Source organism: Rhizoctonia solani, chromosome 1 (assembly GCF_016906535.1).
Source record: "Rhizoctonia solani chromosome 1, complete sequence".
NCBI lineage: Eukaryota > Fungi > Basidiomycota > Agaricomycetes > Cantharellales > Ceratobasidiaceae > Rhizoctonia > Rhizoctonia solani.
In genome coordinates, this window is record NC_057370.1 from 2,590,704 (window position 1) to 2,610,942 (window position 20,239).

At 46.7% G+C, this 20,239-nt stretch overlaps 9 protein-coding genes across 9 annotated transcripts; 5 read left to right on the plus strand and 4 right to left on the minus strand.

Moving 5' to 3' along the window:
* Window positions 1-105: 105 nt before the first annotated feature.
* RhiXN_04368 (ion transport domain-containing protein) lies at window positions 106-3,061 on the plus strand (the record flags this gene model as incomplete). The annotated part of the gene is made up of 21 exons (XM_043324185.1): window positions 106-184; window positions 232-377; window positions 436-478; window positions 528-726; window positions 777-927; window positions 980-1,052; window positions 1,107-1,140; window positions 1,188-1,219; window positions 1,271-1,366; window positions 1,418-1,627; window positions 1,681-1,772; window positions 1,829-1,898; window positions 1,951-2,026; window positions 2,083-2,109; window positions 2,159-2,228; window positions 2,281-2,347; window positions 2,401-2,418; window positions 2,474-2,522; window positions 2,571-2,601; window positions 2,660-2,896; window positions 2,957-3,061. The coding sequence occupies 21 exons, from the start codon at window positions 106-108 to the stop codon at window positions 3,059-3,061; spliced, it is 1,905 nt and encodes a 634-aa protein (XP_043176604.1).
* Window positions 3,062-3,318: 257 nt separating this feature from the next.
* On the minus strand, window positions 3,319-5,134 carry RhiXN_04369 (endonuclease/exonuclease/phosphatase family protein; the record flags this gene model as incomplete). Its single annotated transcript, XM_043324186.1, has 8 exons — window positions 3,319-3,488; window positions 3,542-4,039; window positions 4,096-4,178; window positions 4,233-4,253; window positions 4,304-4,614; window positions 4,671-4,774; window positions 4,829-4,850; window positions 4,919-5,134. The coding sequence occupies 8 exons, from the start codon at window positions 5,132-5,134 to the stop codon at window positions 3,319-3,321; spliced, it is 1,425 nt and encodes a 474-aa protein (XP_043176605.1).
* Window positions 5,135-5,870: 736 nt separating this feature from the next.
* Window positions 5,871-7,143, plus strand: RhiXN_04370 (agmatinase; the record flags this gene model as incomplete). Its single annotated transcript, XM_043324187.1, has 6 exons — window positions 5,871-6,144; window positions 6,206-6,252; window positions 6,306-6,695; window positions 6,754-6,928; window positions 6,994-7,012; window positions 7,065-7,143. The coding sequence occupies 6 exons, from the start codon at window positions 5,871-5,873 to the stop codon at window positions 7,141-7,143; spliced, it is 984 nt and encodes a 327-aa protein (XP_043176606.1).
* A 687-nt stretch (window positions 7,144-7,830) lies between these two features.
* RhiXN_04371 (AAA family ATPase) lies at window positions 7,831-9,976 on the minus strand (the record flags this gene model as incomplete). The annotated part of the gene is made up of 13 exons (XM_043324188.1): window positions 7,831-8,048; window positions 8,108-8,165; window positions 8,224-8,245; window positions 8,297-8,450; window positions 8,558-8,600; window positions 8,652-8,695; window positions 8,753-8,830; window positions 8,892-9,017; window positions 9,077-9,149; window positions 9,201-9,326; window positions 9,384-9,627; window positions 9,696-9,729; window positions 9,787-9,976. The coding sequence occupies 13 exons, from the start codon at window positions 9,974-9,976 to the stop codon at window positions 7,831-7,833; spliced, it is 1,410 nt and encodes a 469-aa protein (XP_043176607.1).
* Window positions 9,977-10,571: 595 nt separating this feature from the next.
* Window positions 10,572-11,866, plus strand: RhiXN_04372 (MAS20 protein import receptor; the record flags this gene model as incomplete). The annotated part of the gene is made up of 3 exons (XM_043324189.1): window positions 10,572-10,692; window positions 10,747-10,941; window positions 10,998-11,866. 3 exons carry the CDS (start codon window positions 10,572-10,574, stop codon window positions 11,864-11,866), a joined length of 1,185 nt encoding a protein of 394 aa, XP_043176608.1.
* Window positions 11,867-12,184: 318 nt separating this feature from the next.
* Window positions 12,185-13,696, plus strand: RhiXN_04373 (MAS20 protein import receptor; the record flags this gene model as incomplete). Its single annotated transcript, XM_043324190.1, has 5 exons — window positions 12,185-12,316; window positions 12,385-12,423; window positions 12,477-13,064; window positions 13,156-13,254; window positions 13,316-13,696. 5 exons carry the CDS (start codon window positions 12,185-12,187, stop codon window positions 13,694-13,696), a joined length of 1,239 nt encoding a protein of 412 aa, XP_043176609.1.
* A 113-nt stretch (window positions 13,697-13,809) lies between these two features.
* Window positions 13,810-16,036, minus strand: RhiXN_04374 (major facilitator superfamily transporter; the record flags this gene model as incomplete). The annotated part of the gene is made up of 12 exons (XM_043324191.1): window positions 13,810-13,996; window positions 14,053-14,281; window positions 14,334-14,553; window positions 14,606-14,612; window positions 14,665-14,914; window positions 14,965-14,999; window positions 15,052-15,094; window positions 15,144-15,209; window positions 15,258-15,516; window positions 15,574-15,596; window positions 15,653-15,737; window positions 15,794-16,036. The coding sequence occupies 12 exons, from the start codon at window positions 16,034-16,036 to the stop codon at window positions 13,810-13,812; spliced, it is 1,647 nt and encodes a 548-aa protein (XP_043176610.1).
* Window positions 16,037-16,425: 389 nt separating this feature from the next.
* Window positions 16,426-18,441, minus strand: RhiXN_04375 (Isoleucyl-tRNA synthetase; the record flags this gene model as incomplete). The annotated part of the gene is made up of 5 exons (XM_043324192.1): window positions 16,426-16,479; window positions 16,531-17,683; window positions 17,737-18,037; window positions 18,096-18,246; window positions 18,310-18,441. 5 exons carry the CDS (start codon window positions 18,439-18,441, stop codon window positions 16,426-16,428), a joined length of 1,791 nt encoding a protein of 596 aa, XP_043176611.1.
* A 398-nt stretch (window positions 18,442-18,839) lies between these two features.
* On the plus strand, window positions 18,840-20,226 carry RhiXN_04376 (ApbA domain-containing protein; the record flags this gene model as incomplete). Its single annotated transcript, XM_043324193.1, has 7 exons — window positions 18,840-18,867; window positions 18,956-18,974; window positions 19,032-19,338; window positions 19,397-19,495; window positions 19,553-19,726; window positions 19,781-20,006; window positions 20,057-20,226. 7 exons carry the CDS (start codon window positions 18,840-18,842, stop codon window positions 20,224-20,226), a joined length of 1,023 nt encoding a protein of 340 aa, XP_043176612.1.
* Window positions 20,227-20,239: the final 13 nt, after the last annotated feature.

The following is a 20,239-nucleotide window of genomic DNA, read 5'->3' on the forward strand; positions in this document are numbered from 1 at the left end:
GGTGTGTTTGGCAGGCATCAAGGCATCAAGGCACATAAATTACATCATCAAGCCATTGTCTAAATGACATCACATTCAACCAGGAATAACTGTGACGCAGCCACGATGTCGGACATTGCAATAGAGGACCAAGTATCACTTCTCTCGACAAGGTCGGTACGGCCTTCGCCAGATACACTCACTAGTGAGTTTGCTGCCGGCTCAGAGCGTTCATCGACTTACTTATTTCAGAACTTATCAAACGCATCCGGGCGCTCACTCTCAAGCTGTTACCTCTCGAAGTCGAGCTAGATGCCATCACTGACCCTACCTCACGGGTCATTACGCCTGCAGTAATCTCAGCTTATGTCGAAGCTGCGGGTGATTTTGGCGAAGCAGTGAGTAGTTGGCCGCAACTGAATTTTATAATTACAGGTATTGATGCAATCTACTAAGCTTCCCTACTGCCTTTTGCGTGCAAGACAATCGTTTATATGGGGTAAATAGACGAGCCCCAATGCCGCACCATTGCTGACGTACAGTCTTAGACGCAAACCATGACACGGCTGATTACGGAGAGAATATGAGCCGTGCCATGGCATGCGAAACCTTAGCGAGACGAATCCTCCATACCGTTCCCCCAGATCGTCTGGATGACATTATGTCTTGTCGATTCCAACACGCCGAGTGGGACGGGGACAACAGCGCACTGAGCTCGGCGCTGGAACTTGCGATTGACCAACAAGCGTATGTTTGGTTCTGATTTTCTATACGCAATTTCTCATATTTCACCCTAGCACTGTATTCTTATCTTGCTCCGAGGCTCAACATGGCAAGTTTGGTCGCATTTGTTTCACATACTCCTTAATATTCATCCGCGTACAGTTGTGGATTCATTATGGAGAGGAGACTGGATTCAAGTTAATGGAGAGAACAACCGAATCGAATGTGAGTAACGGCTTGTAAATAAATGGAGACAAGGTAGCCCATCATTTTTCAGACGAAGAATACAGGTTCAAGCGTGATGGGTCCTTCTGGTCTCATATCGAACCTTCCCGTCTTTCTGTTCCTCGGTAAGCCGCCAATCACTGTGTTGTTCAACCCAATGTATCGATTCGATATCGTAGGTATCAAAACTTCTTCCGCATTACGCTTTGGTACGTACGCGGTATTACTGAACCTGTGACCACGAATTAACCTATCGTTAGGCTGGTGTTTTTGTTCATCTATTCTCGAGCTAGTGAGTTGGGTTGATCTCTTATATTCGAGCATTTACTTATCGTTCAATTAGTTCAACAGCCGATCGAACAGAACCGTCAACCCCGCCATCCATTGGACGAATGGGAGGTTCTTTTGTATGTGCAAGCACTAGCCTACTCGATGGAAGGTAAGCAAGCTGTGGTCAAATAATCATATGCATAACTCAATGTCCAGACAGAATCCCACAAATTGTACAAAATACTCCGTTACTTCACCTGGCGTGCTTTCACTTTCTGGCGTGTTGTATCACTCATTACGTATGCACTTCTCATCGCTGCATTCGTCACTCGCCTTTGGGGACTCTATGCACCGGACGATAACCAGAGTTCTATGTTGAAGCTTAGGAGTTTCCAACTACTGAGTTGCGTGAGCCCGCTCATTTGGATGAGTATGTGTTATCAAATATCGTTCGCCTTATGCTACTGAGCCTATGACTTTCAGAACTCGTTACTGTTGTGGAAGGTTTCAAGTATGTGGGGACAATGCAGATATGTGTCTCAAGAATGTTGCAAGAATCTACCATCTTCTTCGTGGTGTGTTTCTTTTCATGCTGGAAAACTACGCATAGCTTTGATGCCTCCCCTCATAGCTCTTATCGATCTTGGGCATCGGATTTGCTCAAGGAATGTATGCACTAGATGCTGCAGATGGGGTGACGGGTAAGGAGCCAAGGGTGCTCGTTGAGTCCAAGCTTATCTATCAATTGTATAGATCACGGATCGACCGTTATTAACACGCTATTGCAAGCTCTGCTACAAGCCCCGGATTTTGAACAACCCGCGACGAGGTGCGCTGATTGAGTCATATTTCATGGCAGTTTGTTTAAAAACTTTGGTTACATAGCAACTTTGGGCTTGTCTTGTATTACATGTAAGGCCAGCCATGTAGGCTCGTTTATTAAGGTCTTACCTCTGATCAGGTGGAACGTTGCGACAACCGTCATCCTTCTCAATATCCTAATCTCACTATTCTCTTCTGCCTACGAAGATGTCAGTGTGTGATAGTCTAGGCCTCGTCTTACTTTACTGACAGATATCATAGATTACAGACGACGCAGAGGCGCATTTTATGGCTTTCTTTGCAGGGAAAACAATCGGGATGATTCGAGGTACGCCGCCATTTATTACCATAATTCGACTATTCAATCTTGATCCCTTGAAGCCCCGGACAACTATGTATGTAAGTATCTGTGGTTGTAGCCTACATTGGGTGGTGAGCTGACCGATACTGGTAGATCCTGCGCCTTTCAATCTTATCGAGATATTCTTAGTTGCACCATTCGAGTATGTTCTGCTCTTCTTGTCTCAGAAACCAAGCTAACCATACTTCAGATTGATACTACACCGCAAGGCTTACGCCAAGGTAACAAAGCTATTATCAATTAAGTGTACGCGCAAAGTTTGCTGACTTTGCTACTAAGCTTAATCGCCGTGTTATGTTTGTGATGTTTTTCATCCCCCTCACGTTTATTGCTCTATTCGAGGCCTACTTGGATACCAGCCGAAATGCCTATATGCGGCATATGTTCAGTGCCACGCAAGACGGAGAGGATGAAGATCCCAATAATCGAGACCCACAGGTTACAGAAGAAGATGGTCTGGTGATCTCCAAGAAATCGTTTGATGAGATAGTAAAGGCTTTCCCGAATTCGTTCTTGGTAACTTTAATTTGTTTTAAATCAACATTTTTGATTTATCTGACTATTTTTAAACCACAGTCCAGCGAAGCGACAATCATGCAAGAGCTGCATTCTCTACGGAATCGTATGGAGGAGCTGTTCCGACAATTGGAAGACAAGAAGGTCGCAAAGGCAACAACCTAATCGCTAGCGCACAGTAACAACGAACGCCCTTATTCCGAAGTCTTGCCTCGAATTTGGTAAACCTATTTTCAGCACTCATACGAATCAGGATCTTGCTTTTATTTGCCTCCAAATGTTTGTCAGTTTAAATTAATAATGAATTTGCGAGTACGTATCGCCTTCGCTATTGCTTTCAGTTTTGTACGCCTTGAACCTGTACATGCTATCTATCCACCGCGGGAGAGTATGGTGCCGGTTACCAATGACTCGTTCTACGTCTACAACCCCACGATTCTTCCTAATAAAGCTGCCAACGTGAGATGGTCGCTGGGGCTTATACGAAGTCGAGGGAGCCCGTCTCCCAACACCCCTGTTCTTGCTGATTTGAGTACATCAAGGACTTGCACTGCGGTCTCCTTTTCGGGTGGATCAATAATGAAAATGTAATCTGTGAACGCACATCATCACTGTGAACTTGGGTTGACATTCAAAAGTACCCACCCAGCGTTGAACGCCAATAGTGGGTAAAGCACGACCACATTGGCTCGTTTGCGCCCTTCCTGCCTTTCATGGATGAGTCTCGAGCAGATAACACATTGTCGCCCTCGCCCGTGAGCTCGGCTGATTCTCCGAGTATCTCGTCATAAGCACTCCTCGCTTCCTCACCAATACCAAAAAGCTTCAACATTTCTTCGTTCGAAAGTAGACCGTCGGTCTCGACAGCCGGTCGAGAGTCTTTGATCTTGATTGGCACAACTGGCTCCGACTCTCCTTCATTTTCTCCATCACCATTTTTCAGGTCGGGACGCGGAGCGGCCCCAGAACCAGCTGCCTCATCATCGTCATCGGCGTCTGTTCCTGTACGAGGTGTGCGAGGGACGGTAGGATCAAGAGATACATGTACCACACGAGAGGATTCGAGTTGGGAGTAGTGCTCTGGAGTGAGCTCTGCTTTTCTGAGGAGTGCATATCCAACTTCGTCAGGCTGGAAATTGAAGTCTATATAGCAGCATTTGATTATTTGAAGTTCGGATCGTCAGCGAATTATCACGTACCTCCTGCCATTACAATAGATGACCTAGAGTTCCCGTATTCATCACGGAACCGCATTGCCTCACGCCTCAAGATTCCCGCTTGCCTGGATGGGGCGTCAATTCATATTCAACAGTAGCTATAAGGGATACATAGCTACCTCGCACGCTCATACTTATACCTTTGGAGAGTGTTTTAGAGCTGTACGTCAAGTCCAATCAACAAACTCACAATCCATGCCAAAATAGATGTGTAGTTGCAACGATGATCGGCGGGGCATGTTTGTCTAGTTTATCTTGTAGTGATACTATAAGGCCGATATTTCTGGTTCGGTGAGTTAGGCCAAATGTATTGACACCATCGGCCAGGCCTTCTCGTACAGATTCCTGATCATAGAACACGACCCGTTCAGCAATCTTTTCGTAACGTATTTCGCGATGCAGGATCATACACCCATGCTTCTTCCCAGGACCACAACCGAATGTCTCGATATACCCAGCCTTATGAAACACGGGTAGTAATTTATCCTGTCTGTCTACTTCCTAGTGGACATATATGTCACTATGTTTCGTTTCCCCTAAAATTGCCGATAGCTTACTTGTAGACAAAATATATCCGCCTCATGCGACAAGATTTCAGCAAGTATCATTGGATGGCGCTGGGTTGTCTTAAGGCAATCGCTTCCCACGAACAACTCTCGTCCTGGAGCCTTATGTTAGAGCGAAACAGAGAAAGAGACTGTTCATCGAAACGCACTGACGAGAGCTTGAGCCAGGATCTAAAACAACCAATAATCAGCCATCTTGATGCATCAGTCGAGGCCAGAGCTGAAATAATATCGCTTACATTCCAAGTTGCCACCAGAGTGGTAGAATCGTTCCGTTCTTTACGACCGAAGAGCCATTCTCTTGAGAGGACCTGTGCGGCCGGATTATTGAGCAAATTTTGGTACTCGGTAGGCGAAGAACTATGTGTTTGACTGGCAGCGGCGGCAGCGGCCTCCTTTTTCTTTTTGCGGGCTAAAGACAGTGCTTGTTGTTCCGGAGTAAGCTGATGGGCCATAATTCTATTTCCAGAATGAGATGTACGGAATCTTGGCTCTGTTCTATGAAATAGTGTCCTGAATCTGCGAGCCCAAAATTCAAGGGAAACCAGAGCGAATAGGGTATGATTACAAGTCCTATTGCAGTCGTAATTTGGTAAATGATTCTAAGGCACGGGTGGTCAAATAGGGTCACGTGTTACGAGGCTTTGATCGGGGAATTCAATGAAAGAATGACGCTCGATGCACCATACGGCACATCCCCCCAACCACTTAAACTAAAGTATGGTACTATTAGTGTGCAGCATGCAATTCAAGCGGGAATGCATTGGTAACTGATCATCGCTTTACTGGTCCAGCCCACCAGCCTGAATACAATCGAATTCTGGGCGGTGCGTAGACCGTCACGCAGGCCGACAGACACGGGAGGTCTGTTCCCAACCAAGGAGCGTAGCGCCAAGAAGAACCACTCAATCCGACTTATGCTCGGGGTCGGTTAGACTAGCCAATGACGAGGTGTACTGCCAATAGTATCATAGAATCCTGGCACTGGGCGCAGCATGCCGCAGTTGCAGACTGTGACGTCCCATGCCTCACTTATTGTATGTTATCATATAAATCCACCACAGCCACACTAACACGGCCCTTTATAACTTAAATTGAGCAATTGGAATACCAGGATTCACCAACTCGACTTTCACACCCCTTGTATAGTCCTATATGGCATACGCACTGGCATACATTACCGTATTCGCGATGTTCGCGTTAGCTCAAACGATGCCCCAAACTTGGGCCGAAAAGTATGGACCACAAGAAGATATGCCTTTTTCTGGACCACTTTCGTTTGCACATCTTCCCTATACCAAGTGTCTGGAGGAAACGAGCGATTCACATGCTTTCGATATTGCAATCTTGGGAATACCCTTTGATTCTGCTGTCACGTACCGACCTGGTGCGCGGTTTGGTCCTTATGGAATTCGCTCTGGGTCACGACGGATCAGTCCTTATGTGGGATATACGACAGCTTGGGGTGAGTATCCTAAATCACAAACTTGACAACCTGAATTCTGATTCATGCACCATCAAATCAGGCTATAGTCCCTATGATCAGAACATAACTATTATGGATTGCGGAGACGTAAGTAAGCCAGCCCTTCAATGTACATCGCACAACGCATCTTATTATTGCAGGTTCCTGTCATCCCTTTTGATATACCCATGGCAATGGATCAAATAGACACCGCATATAATACCTTGATACGCCGCCCGGTTGCTACAGAAAACAACTTTAGCGCGAATACGACCAGAAACGCTGCAAAGGACGGGAAGCCTCATCCTCGAATCATTACACTTGGTGGCGACCATGCAGTCATCCTACCAATACTCCGGTCATTGTACTCGGTTTACGGAGAGATCGCTGTTGTTCATTTCGACAGTCACTTAGATACCTGGCCGGTGCAAGGGTTCTACGGAGCTACTAATAACACTGTCACGCACGGAACTATGTTCTGGACTGCTATGAACGAGGGGTTAATTGCCAAGGGTAACAGTATTCATGCAGGAATTCGGTGTATGATGACTGTAAGTCTCGAACCCCTTTGACCAGGCAACAGTAAATAAATTCGAGAATTCGATCTAGGGCTATCGGGATATCCAGAACGACCAACAAGTTGGGTTCTCGATGATCACAACTGATGATATTGAAGAACTGGGAACGGATGGAATCATCCAAGTGATAAAGCGGCGTGTCGCAGGTAAACCTGTGTATATTAGTATTGATATCGACGTTATCGATCCTGCTTTGGCGCCCGCGAGTAAGCATAATTCGAACACCCTTCTCAACTATGGAACGACTGATATCGTTATTATGTGTTTTCAGCTGGAACACCCGAACCTGGGTCAGTAGATATATGCCTATCTCGAGCTCCTTAACTTATATATAGGATGTAGAGGATGGACAACTCGCGAAGTCAAGCGTATTCTGCGAGGACTTTCGGGAATGAACATAATGCAAGCCCAAAAAGATTAACGCCTTTTACCTTGACCCTAACACACTTTCATCTAGTGGTGCAGACTTAGTCGAAGTAGCACCTGCATGTGAGTCCTGACCACTTGAGCATACGTATAAATCCAGTGTCTTAGCTGATGCATTTCTTTTTCAGATGATACGAATGGTACTGCAATACTCCAAACCATGAACTTTGTTCTAGCTAACCGTTTGTCTACAGCTGAAAGTACCGTACTTGTGGCTGCTGGTATTGTTCATGATCTTTTGTCGGTGTTGATTGGGAGAGCGCCGTCGAGGGTGAGCTTCGCCAATCCCGAGTCAATGGCCGGCAGGCGCCATTGGTCAGCGTAGTGGGAATTTGTATCCACGCTATTTACTGCTCCTTTATAATGTAGTCTTGTAATACCATTGACCAATATGATTGGATTGCATCGTCCTATCTAACTCTAATTGTTCAGAGTCAGAATGACTCCTTAGGTATCGGAACCTGGTTGTGAGACTAGAGCTCTTGATATGATGCATATAATCAACTTTAGATAAGTTTTCCTTTTCCAGAAGGTTACATGCGGATAAATGCAAATAAATAGGCAAGAGCCGGCACAGATATCCCACTTTTTAAATAGCTAGCTAACTCCTATTTTGGGGAGCGAAAAATCGTGCTCGAGTCCATTCAAAATCAACCTATAGTACATTGCAGATACCCATTGTTCAAAACGAGTACGTAGTGCCAAGGATAGGCATAACATCGCTATTCCCGATCTGTTTCTTGAGTTCCAGAATCTGCTTCACAAGGACTTTCTCAAACTGAACATCATGTGCCCCCACCATGGATACCAGAGTGGACACGAAAGCCTCCTTGAGGTAAGCGAAAGAGAATCCAGAAGTAAGGTCGGCAACCTTTTCGACCAAGGAGTCTGGGAAGCTGACTGGGTAATAGACAGGCCTGAGCATGTGCACAGAACCATATTTAGCTTATGGAACGCACCGTCTTTGTTATCCTTGAGCTTACGTTGCCAGTATTGCGCATATTGGACTCGTTCATCCTACATAAACAAGATTAGTGGCCAGGCTAAAGTTAGCCTCGTTGTGGACCAAACTCACCCGGTTAGGGAGAGCGAATGTACTATTCACATGCTATTAATAAAAATCTGGACAGCAAGGCTTAGAGACTCACTATTTACGATCGAAACGGGAGGGACGGTCCGAAAGTCCAGGATCGAGACGCTCAAAGTGATTGGTGGTCCCAAGGATATAGAGACCATCGTTATTCTCGAGACCATCAATTTCGTTAAGGAAGAATGAACGGTTTTCATCATTTATCAGCGCGTCTGAGGAGTTGAGAGTCAGTTGGGGTTATGTATATGGTCAATACCGTAATGTGATATTTGTCACTTTGATCTCGACCGTAAGCGGTGGACAAAGAATATTGACTTACCAAGGTCTTCAAGAATAAGCAGACAAGGGGCCTCACGCCTGGCCTAAATCCATAGTTTAATAGCCATATAATCACTCAAGCGAGGACTACTTACGCGATTGAACACCTCACGCATGGAACCCTCCTCTCCCATCCAACCTGCAGACCTGCGTTAAGACCGTCCTTGGCTCTGTTCATATATTAGTTTTAACTCACTCCTGAAAGATTTAACATATAAAGCTGGTTTCTGGGACGATTTCATCAAGGCCTTAATCGAGATGGTTTTTCCGTTGCCTGTGGCAGTCGTGTTACGCTGGTGAGTGCATTTGTCTGTCCTAAATGAAGCAGCACTCACCAGGTGGACCTAAAAATATTGTCCCGCGCTTCCAAGGCACACCAAGGTCATGGTATACTGCCTCGCTAGCAAAGAAGTTTTTAACGTCGCTCTGAATCTGTTGCTTAAAGTCGGGTGACAGGATCACTAAAAGCAATGAGTATCATGCACCCCGGATTCGCATCGTTGACGTAACATCAACCTACCATCCTTCCAGTCTGCCTTCTGCACTTCTTCCCAAAGATCGTAATCATTTTGCCAAAAGCCGTTATTGAATACCTGATATTCTTTCCTTTAGATGCAACTTGTTACCACCCCCATTAAACTAACCAGAACTGAGTTTCCGATCTGCCCGGACTGATAGCCAGCAGCCATTAGTAAACCCAAGGAGGCCGTCTCATCTTTGCCCTCCTTGAGAATAAAATGTTGGGTGGTAAGTCCGAATCCTGAGGGCCACTGACAACTCTTCTGGTTGAGATTGACTAAAACTAGTGTCAAAGAATCCCTGCTCACACTTGCAACGAATACGGTAAACCTCTCTTCCTTCCACCATACATCGAACCCACCAAATCGAATTGAGCGTGCGACTTGCCCTGTCTGGTTCCGCCGAGTAGGGGCGATGAATGTGACATGAGTTTGTAGCTCTACTCCATCAAGGGGTTTCCAAGCGACCCCTTCCAAATTCAAGACATCGACCTGCCAGTCTTCCGTTACGACAAGCGAATGATCCGGGTACTTGTCACGTAGCATAGTCGTGCTAAGAGTGGCGATGACAATGTTAACATCTGAATATTTTCGTTATTAAACATAGTAATGTTGGCGTACAGAAAAGTGTCAGTATCCTCTCGATTGGAAGAGCCTATGTAATGATTAGTTAGTTGTTTTCATGATATTCGATAGACGTCTAATTCCGTACAATGTTTTCTCCATTCTTCCGAGGGACCGGATTTACTCCCCCGATGATGACGTGCACCCAAGGCATCGTAGGTGTCGTCCAGAGTAATGTTTATAAAGTGCTCCTCCAGAGGAGAGTCAACCCGGGGATTTGGTTGCTTTGGTCGCGTAGGAAGGTAAGTGAATGGCCGAGTAAACAGTGAAGTGTCCATAGCAATAGGTGAATAGGAGTCAGGTAGTGGTTAGTGTTGTGGAGAAACCAAGATAATAGCGTATTATATATGGCGCGGCGTTCGACAGGGTGTACAAGCCCGAGTGTGTTGTCTTGTTATCAGAATTCTGCGTGGATCAGGTCGAAGTCAGGTTCGTTGAGCACAGCATTGACGAATGACTCGATGCGTGATCCCACGCTTGAACTTCAAGGTGAAGAAATGCCACGGATTATCTCATAGTGTAGCTATAGGAACTTGGAAGACCCATGATCCTCTCTGGCACTTGAATCATTATTAATATATGTTCTCCTCCAAAATTGCATCCTAGCTGCATCACTGGATACTGTAGCCCTTCCTGATTGGTGATATAGAAAACTAACAAGCTACACGGCGGATTTAGTGATTGGAAACCTCGGTTATTGACAATTACAGCAAACACTAAGTGAGTCAAGTGGTAAAAACGAGCCTGTATGCGCTTATTGTGTAGAAATAAATAAAACTAGATCATTTTGAGATGTGGAACTGTGGAGTCACGTGTAAATCCTATAACTTTTTGAGCGTTACGTATGTAATGTCGATCCACTTCCCATCCACCATGGTCGAGACGAGGACGGTTGTCGCCGTATCGGCAGCATCAGCCGCCCTAGCCATTACGGGGTACTTGATCTATTTTGACTATAAACGTCGGAACGACCCAGGGTTCCGCAAGAAGCTCCGTAAGTTTCAGGTCTATGTCACTTCATCTGGGACGGGCATTCACGATTATTCAGGAAAGGAGAAGAAAAAAGCGGCAAAGAATGCTAAAGATGGGGAGGCGACGACTCCGGCCGCACCGGGGCGCTCTCAAGAGGAACTAAAGGGGATGCTTGACCAAATCAACGCTGAGCCCCTGCCCACTCTACCAGCCGAGCGAGAGAAATATTTCATGGACCATGTTGGAATGGGCGAACAAATGCTGCTTCGAGGTTAGTATGAGCAGTTTTTGATCGTGTGAAATTTCACGCATTGATACCAATACCAGGGCCCGCATTCGAGGTCCCTGCCGCACTTGCCTTCTACCGCGCCCTGCGTGCCTACCCCTCGCCGGTCGAAATTATCATGATATTCCAAAACACGCTACCTGCACATATCTTCGGATTGGTCATGGAGCTGGCTAGTCTCGATGTGAGTTCATCTGAGTCTACGCTTGCATCTAAGCCTACCCAGGCCAAGGAACCTGCACTTGCTTCCGCTTCTGCTGCTGTCACTGAGCCTGAGTCTACGTCTGCACCTACCACTGTACCTGCCCCTCCTGCCCCTGAGCGCGCTACAACCCCTCCTCCTGCCCCTGCCTCTGTCCAAGAGACGGAATCGGAGCACGATTCTGAGGTGATGGTTGACGCAGATGTCGACACTGAGGTCGAAGTCGAAGCGGAATCCGAAGCTGAAGGTGAAGCCAAAGCAGATGCCATGTCTGAGGCCGAGATTGTACCCGCAGCTCACTCAGAGCCTGACACCGAATCTCGGCCAGAGGTTGGTGCGGAGTCTGGAGCTGATGGTTCAACTGTGACCCAAGAGATGTCTTACGCCGAGGTTGCCGCCAAAGCCGCCGAGTCGGAGCCAGAGCCTACGCAGGCACAAGAGGCGGCACAAGAGTCCCACCAGGAGCCTGAAGCAACACATGCGCCCGAGGCGGTTCCAGAGTCGGAAACCAAACCCGAATCTGAGCCTGCCGCTCCGCGGGATCCTGCCTCTGTCCCTCTTGGTTCCGATTCCGAGGATGATGCTCGCTCGGAAACCCATTCCGAGACCGACTCGTACCACCAGGTTGCGGCTTCTCAAGATGACCACTCGGACTGGGACAGTCTTGCTGCATCGCACGCCTCCCTCCCCGCCCAAAAAAATGAATGATGAAATACAATGGTTGAGCTGCATGCGTAAACCAATCTCCTTGCATGCTATGCATTCACATGCATCGTCCCTTCATATTCACCTCGATGTCTGCTTTTCGTGTGCTTGGGTTTCTAATAGATGCATTTTGTTTTGTTTGCATGCATACATCGATCTGGAACGCCCGCCTCCGTACGCTATATTTGTCTATTGATAATAGATTAAGCAACGTGCTGAAGGTGAGCAAACAATACTGTTGGGTACACGAGTGTACTCAAGACCTTCGTGTATGCACAAATTGTGAAAACAGGGTATTACGATGTGTTCCCGCCAAAGAACATGAACGTCAAGATCGTTAACGTACCCGTGAAAGATAAATCTGGTCAACCTACAGAAAGCGACGGCAAACCTATCCTTCGAAGCACACTGGTATCGAACAAGGATATCAAAGCGGGTGACGTGCTATACATGGTGCGCCATAGATTAGCGGGTAGCAGATTTAGTTACGTGCATTTAACCTTGATTGTATCTTCTTTTAGGAAAAAGCTGTTGTTGCGACACTAGATTTTGATCTTCAGGTAGGCTATTATTGAAGCTTATGACAACAATCTAATATAACGACTGCACATAGAATCTACGCACTCATTGTACGCACTGTCTTCGACGGATAGATGCCCCTATTTCGGTCCCCGATGATCCGCTGGATGCCACCTACTGCTCCAAAGGATGCCAAGTAGCCTCCAAGATTCAATCCCAAAATGTACTTTTCGGGCTCGACCCTCCTCTTCCTTCAAACTCCGAGGAGCCAGAAAAGCCAAAGACAGAAGCGGAACTAGTTGAGCGCAGGAAATCACAGGAAGAGTTCGTCGAGACGTTACGCAAGACTGGTGCAACGCGGGCACTACTTGTCGCTCGTTTCATTGCATGCATGGTAGCTGAACAAAGCGCCAAGCTTGGTGCTGCAGTTAGCCCTTCGTCCAAGAACTCGTCACCGGCTGATTTGTTCGGCTTGCCTGAGCCTGAAGGAGACTCTAATACCTATTCGTTCTACGATCATGTAGAACGACTCAAGTACCTCGAGATTACCGAAACGCCAATCGAGATCGAAGAAGTGAATGCTTTGAAAAAAGCAATGAAGAATGCTATGGAAGGACTAGAGGAATTTGTTGGGGATAGGTATCCATTGCTGAAAGGAAAAATGGCATATAATGCAATTGGGGTAGCTTTCGGTGGTGGTAGAGATGACAAGGCATGGAATCAGATTTTTGAGGACTTGAGCCAATTGATTGACCCTATTCTGTGTTCTTCAGCCTCCGGTTACCGTACGACCAGAAGATATTGAACGCACTCGTACACCAAGTGGAACGTCTCGGCAAACCGGCTCTGCATTTTATCGGGTTTCCTCATACGTACGCAGCGATCAGCCTCTCATCAAAAATACCAGACCAACTGAACGTAATTCTGATACAGCTCGCACATTCATGTGCTCCGAACGTAGCACCTTCTTTCCATACCGGAACTTCCGATTTGCATCTTGTAGCCAATGAGAATATCACATCCGGCACTGAACTCACGATGGCATATGTTGACGTGAACCAAGGCCCAACTGAGACAAGACTCGAAGCCAGAAGGAGGCGAAGGCAAGAGCTTGCAAGGGGATGGCGCTTTGCGTGTGAGTGTTCCAAGTGCTTGAAGGAAGTTGAGGAGGGGATTTTGGAAGAAGACAAAAAGGCGGAAGGGGATGCCGCGGTCAAGGAGGACCTAGAATTGGGCTCGGAGGCCAAGCTGGAGGATGCGGTCCGCCGGTATGAATCTGGCGAGAAACCAACTCCGGAAGTCGACGTTGAATGAAGACATGTAAACAACCAGGTTTCCATAAAGTTTGATAGTTGTTTCACACCATAACAATTGATACACGGCGCTGTAGTCCTCGAAATACATTGAAATAGAATAGGATTGACTTCTCAAATCAAGCACTGGTTGGTTTTAAGCTGTTCGTGTTTTCCCAACGCATTTCCCCATGGGATTGGTCCTTTCCAGTCTCGTAGCCACCTTCCGTACATATAAAGGAATGGGGCAAAGATCAAGCAGCTTGCAGTAACCATCGCTCCCTGTGCTCCGAAGCACCATGCCCATCCAATCCGTTCGATCCTGATACCAGTTTAGTTCAGTAAATAGCCGTTAATATAGGCGCTGCAATGCCATACCATGGAACGATGAAGAAGGGCGAAGCAAACGCCGATAAGTTAAGGTGAAAGGTGTAAAACAAGGTCACGTCCATGACGTGTTGAGGATAAACATCGACCACGTAAGATATCGTAGTCGTATTTCCTATCTGAATACCCGTTCCGATGAGGAAAGTTGCAATTTGTGCGATAAACCAATGCCAGTTGAGTTGCACAGTGCACCCAAAGAGAACCAGCCCAATTGTAGTTACTACAATGAGAGTTATCACTGGGAGCGTCTGAGTAACAATAAATATACGCACGCAATGCTGCAGGAAACCAAAGCAACAGTCTTTTTTCCGGAACACGTTCTCCATTGGTCTTTTGCATGGCACGTTGAACCAGGTAGTCCGAAAGCCCCCCAGAGAACAGCATCTCAGAAATCAATGTACCCACAATAAACCCAAGAAATAGAAGTCCTTGGACTTGAGGATTATAATCAGGATATGCCCCCGGAAGCATTGTAATAACGCATAGAATAAACTAAAAAAGTGTTAGCCTAAGCTTCGGAGAAAACTATTTATGTATAATATACCCAGTACCTATAGTCTATGTCAGTTCTAGGTATTGGACAAAAATGTAAAGAGCACTCACCAGGCCCAACAGTAAAAGATTATCGTAATGGTAATATTCGGGAACGCAAACAGTCGCAAGAAATGAAGCGTGCTATCCCATGGCTTGGGACGGGTCAAGAGTGTTCGAAAATTCAACCAAGGGAGCGCTTTAGTAGGCAAAGCTTGTTGAGATGATGTAGGTGGTTGGGCACTGTATTGCGGGGGCTGAATTGGGTAGCTTGCAGTCTCGGGGAGAAATATTAACATTATTAAAAACAAAACGCCGAAAACTACGACATTTAAATCAATATATAGCACTGGATATACCAAATAGACCCACTTATGACTGTGAGCCAATTCGGGAAGTTCCAGGACCTATTTATTCATTCAGCCACATGTATACCAGCCTATATCTTGTCTAACTTACGCAAGGGCAGCTAATCCACCAATCAATGGACCAAAAAGCAAACCTTTGCTGTGTGTCAGTAAACCCACCGAATTACCTGGAATAGTACTTACCTATATCTATTGACAAGCACCAGTATCCAACTTTCTGACCACGTTCATGTTCAAGATATATGTCCTCTCCGATAGTGTTAGACTAGACAGTGTAATCAGGCTGACACAACTCACCGAGCATCTGTAAGCCTACAGTACTTGCAGGACCAACACCCCATCCTTGCAGGAAACGAAACGCCATATATCCTTTATAAGTAGTCTCGAGAGCAACACCAAGGCTCGCGAGAGTGGCGACTAGGCAACCCAAGATCATGACCGTCCGTCTACCCAGTGCCTCCGCCAGCGGTGTCCAGAAGAATGGGCTAACTGCGAGGGCCAAAGCAGGGACCGCCACCGTATACGTCACCTGTTCATAACTTATAACAAAATATGTCTATTTAGCAACGCTTAGTGAGTTTAAGGGTAAATATAAGACTGAAATTAATCCCACCTGAAGGTCGTTAAAAGTGGGAACTAGATAAAATTCACTATGAGGTCAATAGAATATACCATTAGTGGATGGGACTGACCAGTGACAGTTGTGATGAAAGTGAAGAGAAAATAATAGGCGCAGACGACGAACAAGACTCGTCGTTTTTTCCATTTTGGCCACAGCTTACACAAATGGTCAACCCCATGATGATCGCCAGATTAAGACTTAAATGGCTCACTGTAGGATCAGACGGACCTGTGTTAACGTTACGCAGGTCTTCGTCTGACTTGATTAACGTGGGCAATGCCGTCACCCCCGCTGTTTCTGGTACAATTCGGCCTTGCTCTACACCAGGAAGCGCATTTTTCGAATCTTTTGAAAAGGACTCCTGCAGAGAGTTTCCAGCTTCGATCTCAAACGCTGGAGGAGCATCGAGCTCTGGAACTGACATGGTGGCTGCTCGTGAATTAGGCTCGGCCATCCCGGAATTTTAAGTGCGGGAAGTTGATGTAACTGGGCTACACTTCGTTTTGCTTAAAATACTTATCTGCGGACACAACACATGGGCGCCAAGCACAAAGCCAGAATTGGGCGTGAGTAATCTGGACAGGCACCCTCCATTTGAAGCCAGTGTGCGCCAGCTTTATGGACCTCCTTACTCTATCGAGCGTTTCGCCGCGTTTCGCGCTGATCAAATTCGGATAGGCTGATAAAAACGTTCACATCCCAACTAAAGTGTTTTGAGTGGTATATATTGGCCTTACACAATCATACAAGAAAAAAAGAGCAATATAAAAGAATACATAAAAAAGAGTGTGCGAACGTGTAAAAATGAATCGAAGATGGGTGTTGATTGAAGATTCGATAGTCCTAACTTCTATCAAAAATAGCATATGGTTGTACCATGCAAAAACCGTTCCCTTCCTGAGCAGATCTGTGAGTTTTAAACGATAGAACAATGGTTATTGTACTCACCGCAGGCTCGTCTACGCGAAGCAGGTATTCCCCGTCAAGAATCCACTCTGCACCTGGATTCTGAGGGGTGATGTGCGTAACGCACCGGTAGGGTAACCTTGAAACCACCTTGTGCAAAAAGGCTCCAGGGATATCGAGAATCGTGGGATGCTCTTTGCCAAACCGTTCAACGAAGGCACTGTTGGACCGAGAAGCCTCCCAGCGAGTATGAGACAATGTACTGCTCAATCGCTCGAACGATGTGCTGAAGTTGCCTATTCGTGTCCGCTTCCCTCTCGTGGTTTTGCGGGAGCCGTCTGAGTATAACGGTGGGTATCTTTTAGCTATGAAAGGATTGAAATCTAAGACTTGAAGCCACGATGTGCCTGCAGGATGCCGTCGAACAAGCTGAATCACTCGGGATCCATGGACAGGAGACAATAATCCTGGAGTCTCGCCCACATCAAACCAACGAGTCGCGTGTTCACCCCATCGGCTCCAGTGAAGGTCGACAAGCTCACAGCTTCGATACTGTGGTTGTGAAATAGTGTCCAGAATCGACGCACGACTAATAAATAGCCCAATGTGAGGTATAAAGGCAGTCCGTGCTCCAGCAAGACTACTAATTGGTCCAGTGAGACCCACAGACAGATATATCACCCCTGTACGAGGGTCCGCCATAAACCCCTGGGTTGATTCACATGAATCTGGCACCGCAGAGGGAAGTTCGTTTTTGAAATAAAGAGGTCCATATCCCCAGCCCGGGGAGAGTTCCGGAAGTTCGAACTTGAAACATGGGGTGTCGGTAGGCATTTCAGACTCTGCCTCGATGTCGCCAACCAGCAAGTAAGCCTTGGTTCCTTGTTGCTCCGCCAGGATGTAGGAGGAAGTTGACAAGAAGGTAAAAGCGGTGCTTTGCGACGTCGTAGACTTGCGGAAGACGAGAGCCCCTGTCTTCCAGTTCCAAATAAGAATCTCCCATTGAAGCAGCTCGGGTCCAGTACGGCCTGAGCAAAGCAGAGTCCCAACCAAATCCCCATGGATTTGTATAGGAAATGGGTCATGGATGGCGAATCCCATGAACCTGTTTGTTTGGAACCTAAGGTAATGACTTCTGGCCAAGGGGTGCGGGGCGCCCTCGGATATCGTGTGAACAGACAAACAGGGGCCATTGCTAAATGATATGCTTTAGGTCAAGAGTTTTCGCAATAGATGCAGCATACTTACCCAGTCAATGATCCCAATATCATCAAGTCTTGCTCGGGGCAACCGCGAAATGCCGAGATATGGCTACCATTCGATACAATTGAACCCGGATACACTCCCGACGGAGAATTACTGTCTTTTTGTCGTAACATGGAAGGGAAATGTGGCAGCTTTACAATCTTGACGCGATTGATTCCATCAGGTTGACCCGGGGTGCTAGCACCATAAGCAAATACCCCACTTTGGACAGCTGAGAGCATCTCGTTGTCTTCACAGGAGAGTTTTATGGGCGGGAGAGCTGTCATTTGGAGATTCAACCAGCCTGAATTCAAACGCTCCTGAGTTTGATGGTAACGCTGAATCGTTGGCAATGAGCGTACCTTTTCGTATCCGGACAAGATCCTCCAACCACTCGATCGAACGGCGGGTTTGGCGGAGCCTCGTGTTGAGTATCACTTGGTCGGCAGCAAGCTCCAGGTAAAGCTGAATCGTCGCCGAATTCTGAATAATGTCATAGAACATGCGACATGTCTAGGAGTGGAAAAAAAACATCAGTTAGGTTGGGAGCCGAGAGCAGGATGATAGAGTTTTTACCTCGCTGAGAGCCAATATAGACCGCAGTTCCATGCAGAGTATCATAATCGTTAGAACATCGTTGGGGAGCGCCCCAAGCACCAGAGGTGAAGACATGCTGAGGCCGAATGATGTGGTGAGACGCAAAGGCATCGGGTACTAACAGACTCCCGGTCGAACCCATTTTATACTCTGCAAGCGTAGCCGCGGTAAATCGCTGCGCGAAGAGTGAGAGTATTTTGTAACGACTAGACCTGTTACGGTTTTTATTTTTCCAGGTTTGAATCTGTGGGGGCGAAATATTTGCCATAGTTCCTTTATGTAAGAAAATCAAAGGTTAATTGAATATGTTGGTAGTTGATACTCGTGTCTTGTGGCGGAGTCCCCCACAGCATCATTGCTGTATCGAACAATGCGAGTGTGCTTCTCTGCATGATCGGTCTGGCCTCCCCTGAACATGAAGCCGCACATTTGTCCAGAAATACACCCTTCATTTGGGCCTCATCTCATATGATGAACAGTGCGTCACGTGCGATGGAGTGTCTCTATTAATGACTTCGACAATCCGTGTACTAATTGGTAAGTCAGGATAGGAACGCATGTGCTGCTACTAGTCTAGAAGGCCAGCCCTAATTGTCCCTAACCCCTTGTTCCCCACTATTTGTAGTGGGAGCGGGTGCTGTAGGGTATGTCCAACGCCCAGACATGTCAATATAAGCCAAGAATTCAGCCTTTATTCCCAGCTGTTTTTACGCATCCCGACTTCATCCTGGTTCTGGGGCTTCCACAGTTGAAGTGTCACTCGTGTGTCGATCCAATTACCGAGCAATAGCAGAACGTGGTGTAATCCTTAGGACGAGGTCATTCGGAGACTACACCTTCACTCCGAAACATGTCTTTGCATCAGTCTCAGATGCATCGAAACACAAGGAGCCTTGGGACTACATAGTAGTCACAACCAAGGCTCTTCCCGACGTATCGGACGATTCAGAAGTCATTCAGCCTCTGGTAACGATACGCAAATCGGCTATTGTTCTCATTCAGAATGGGGTGCGTCCCCCAGCGTCATCTTTCTTGATAACATATTATCATCTAATTAGGAGACTAGGTTGGGGTTGAAGAACCATACCGCAAACGGTTCCCACAGAATCCAATTTTGTCCGCTGTTACTGTGATCTCAGCCGAACAGATTGAGCCTGGCGTCATAGTTCGTCAACTGATCTCACCTTGCGTAATCATCCCATTGATTTACTTGCTTTGTCAGGTCCAGAACCGCTGGACGCGTATTAGTATAGGTCCTTATACCGACGGAATTGGCAAGGACGAAAAGCCAGAATATAACCGGCTGTTTGTTCAATTACTGAAGAATGGAGGGGTGAAAGATGCCGAAGAATATAGTGAGAATGATCTTCAAATGGTTAGGTGGCACAAGATTGCGGTATGTTGGACCTGTTTTGTGGCGTGAAGATCCTGGACTAACGAGGATAAAAAGATCAACGCATCAATGAACCCAAGTTCGGTGTTATCCAATGGAACTGGCAATGCGAGGATGTCAAAGGATCTGGAGCTCCGACACCATCTACGCGAGACAATGCTAGAGGTATTCCGTGCTGCTGAAGCTGTTTTGGGGCGCCCTATCCCTTCACATTTGGCACCAGCGGACAAGATTCTTACAAGCACGGAAAGGAACACAGGTGGAAAGCCAAGTATGTTATTAGGTGCGCTTGTCTATCAATAATGGTTAGCCTGTTGCTGAATTTTGGCCTAGACTGGGAACGTGGCGCCACGATGGAACTAGAGGTCATCCTTGGTAACCCAATCCGCCTGGCCAAGGCTAAAGGAGTAGATATGCCCAGGCTGCAGACGATGTATGCGCTTCTCAAGATGGCTCAGACACGAAGGGACGAGAAGAAAAGCAAGAATAAAGCGAAATTGTGATAGTAGCTTGGAT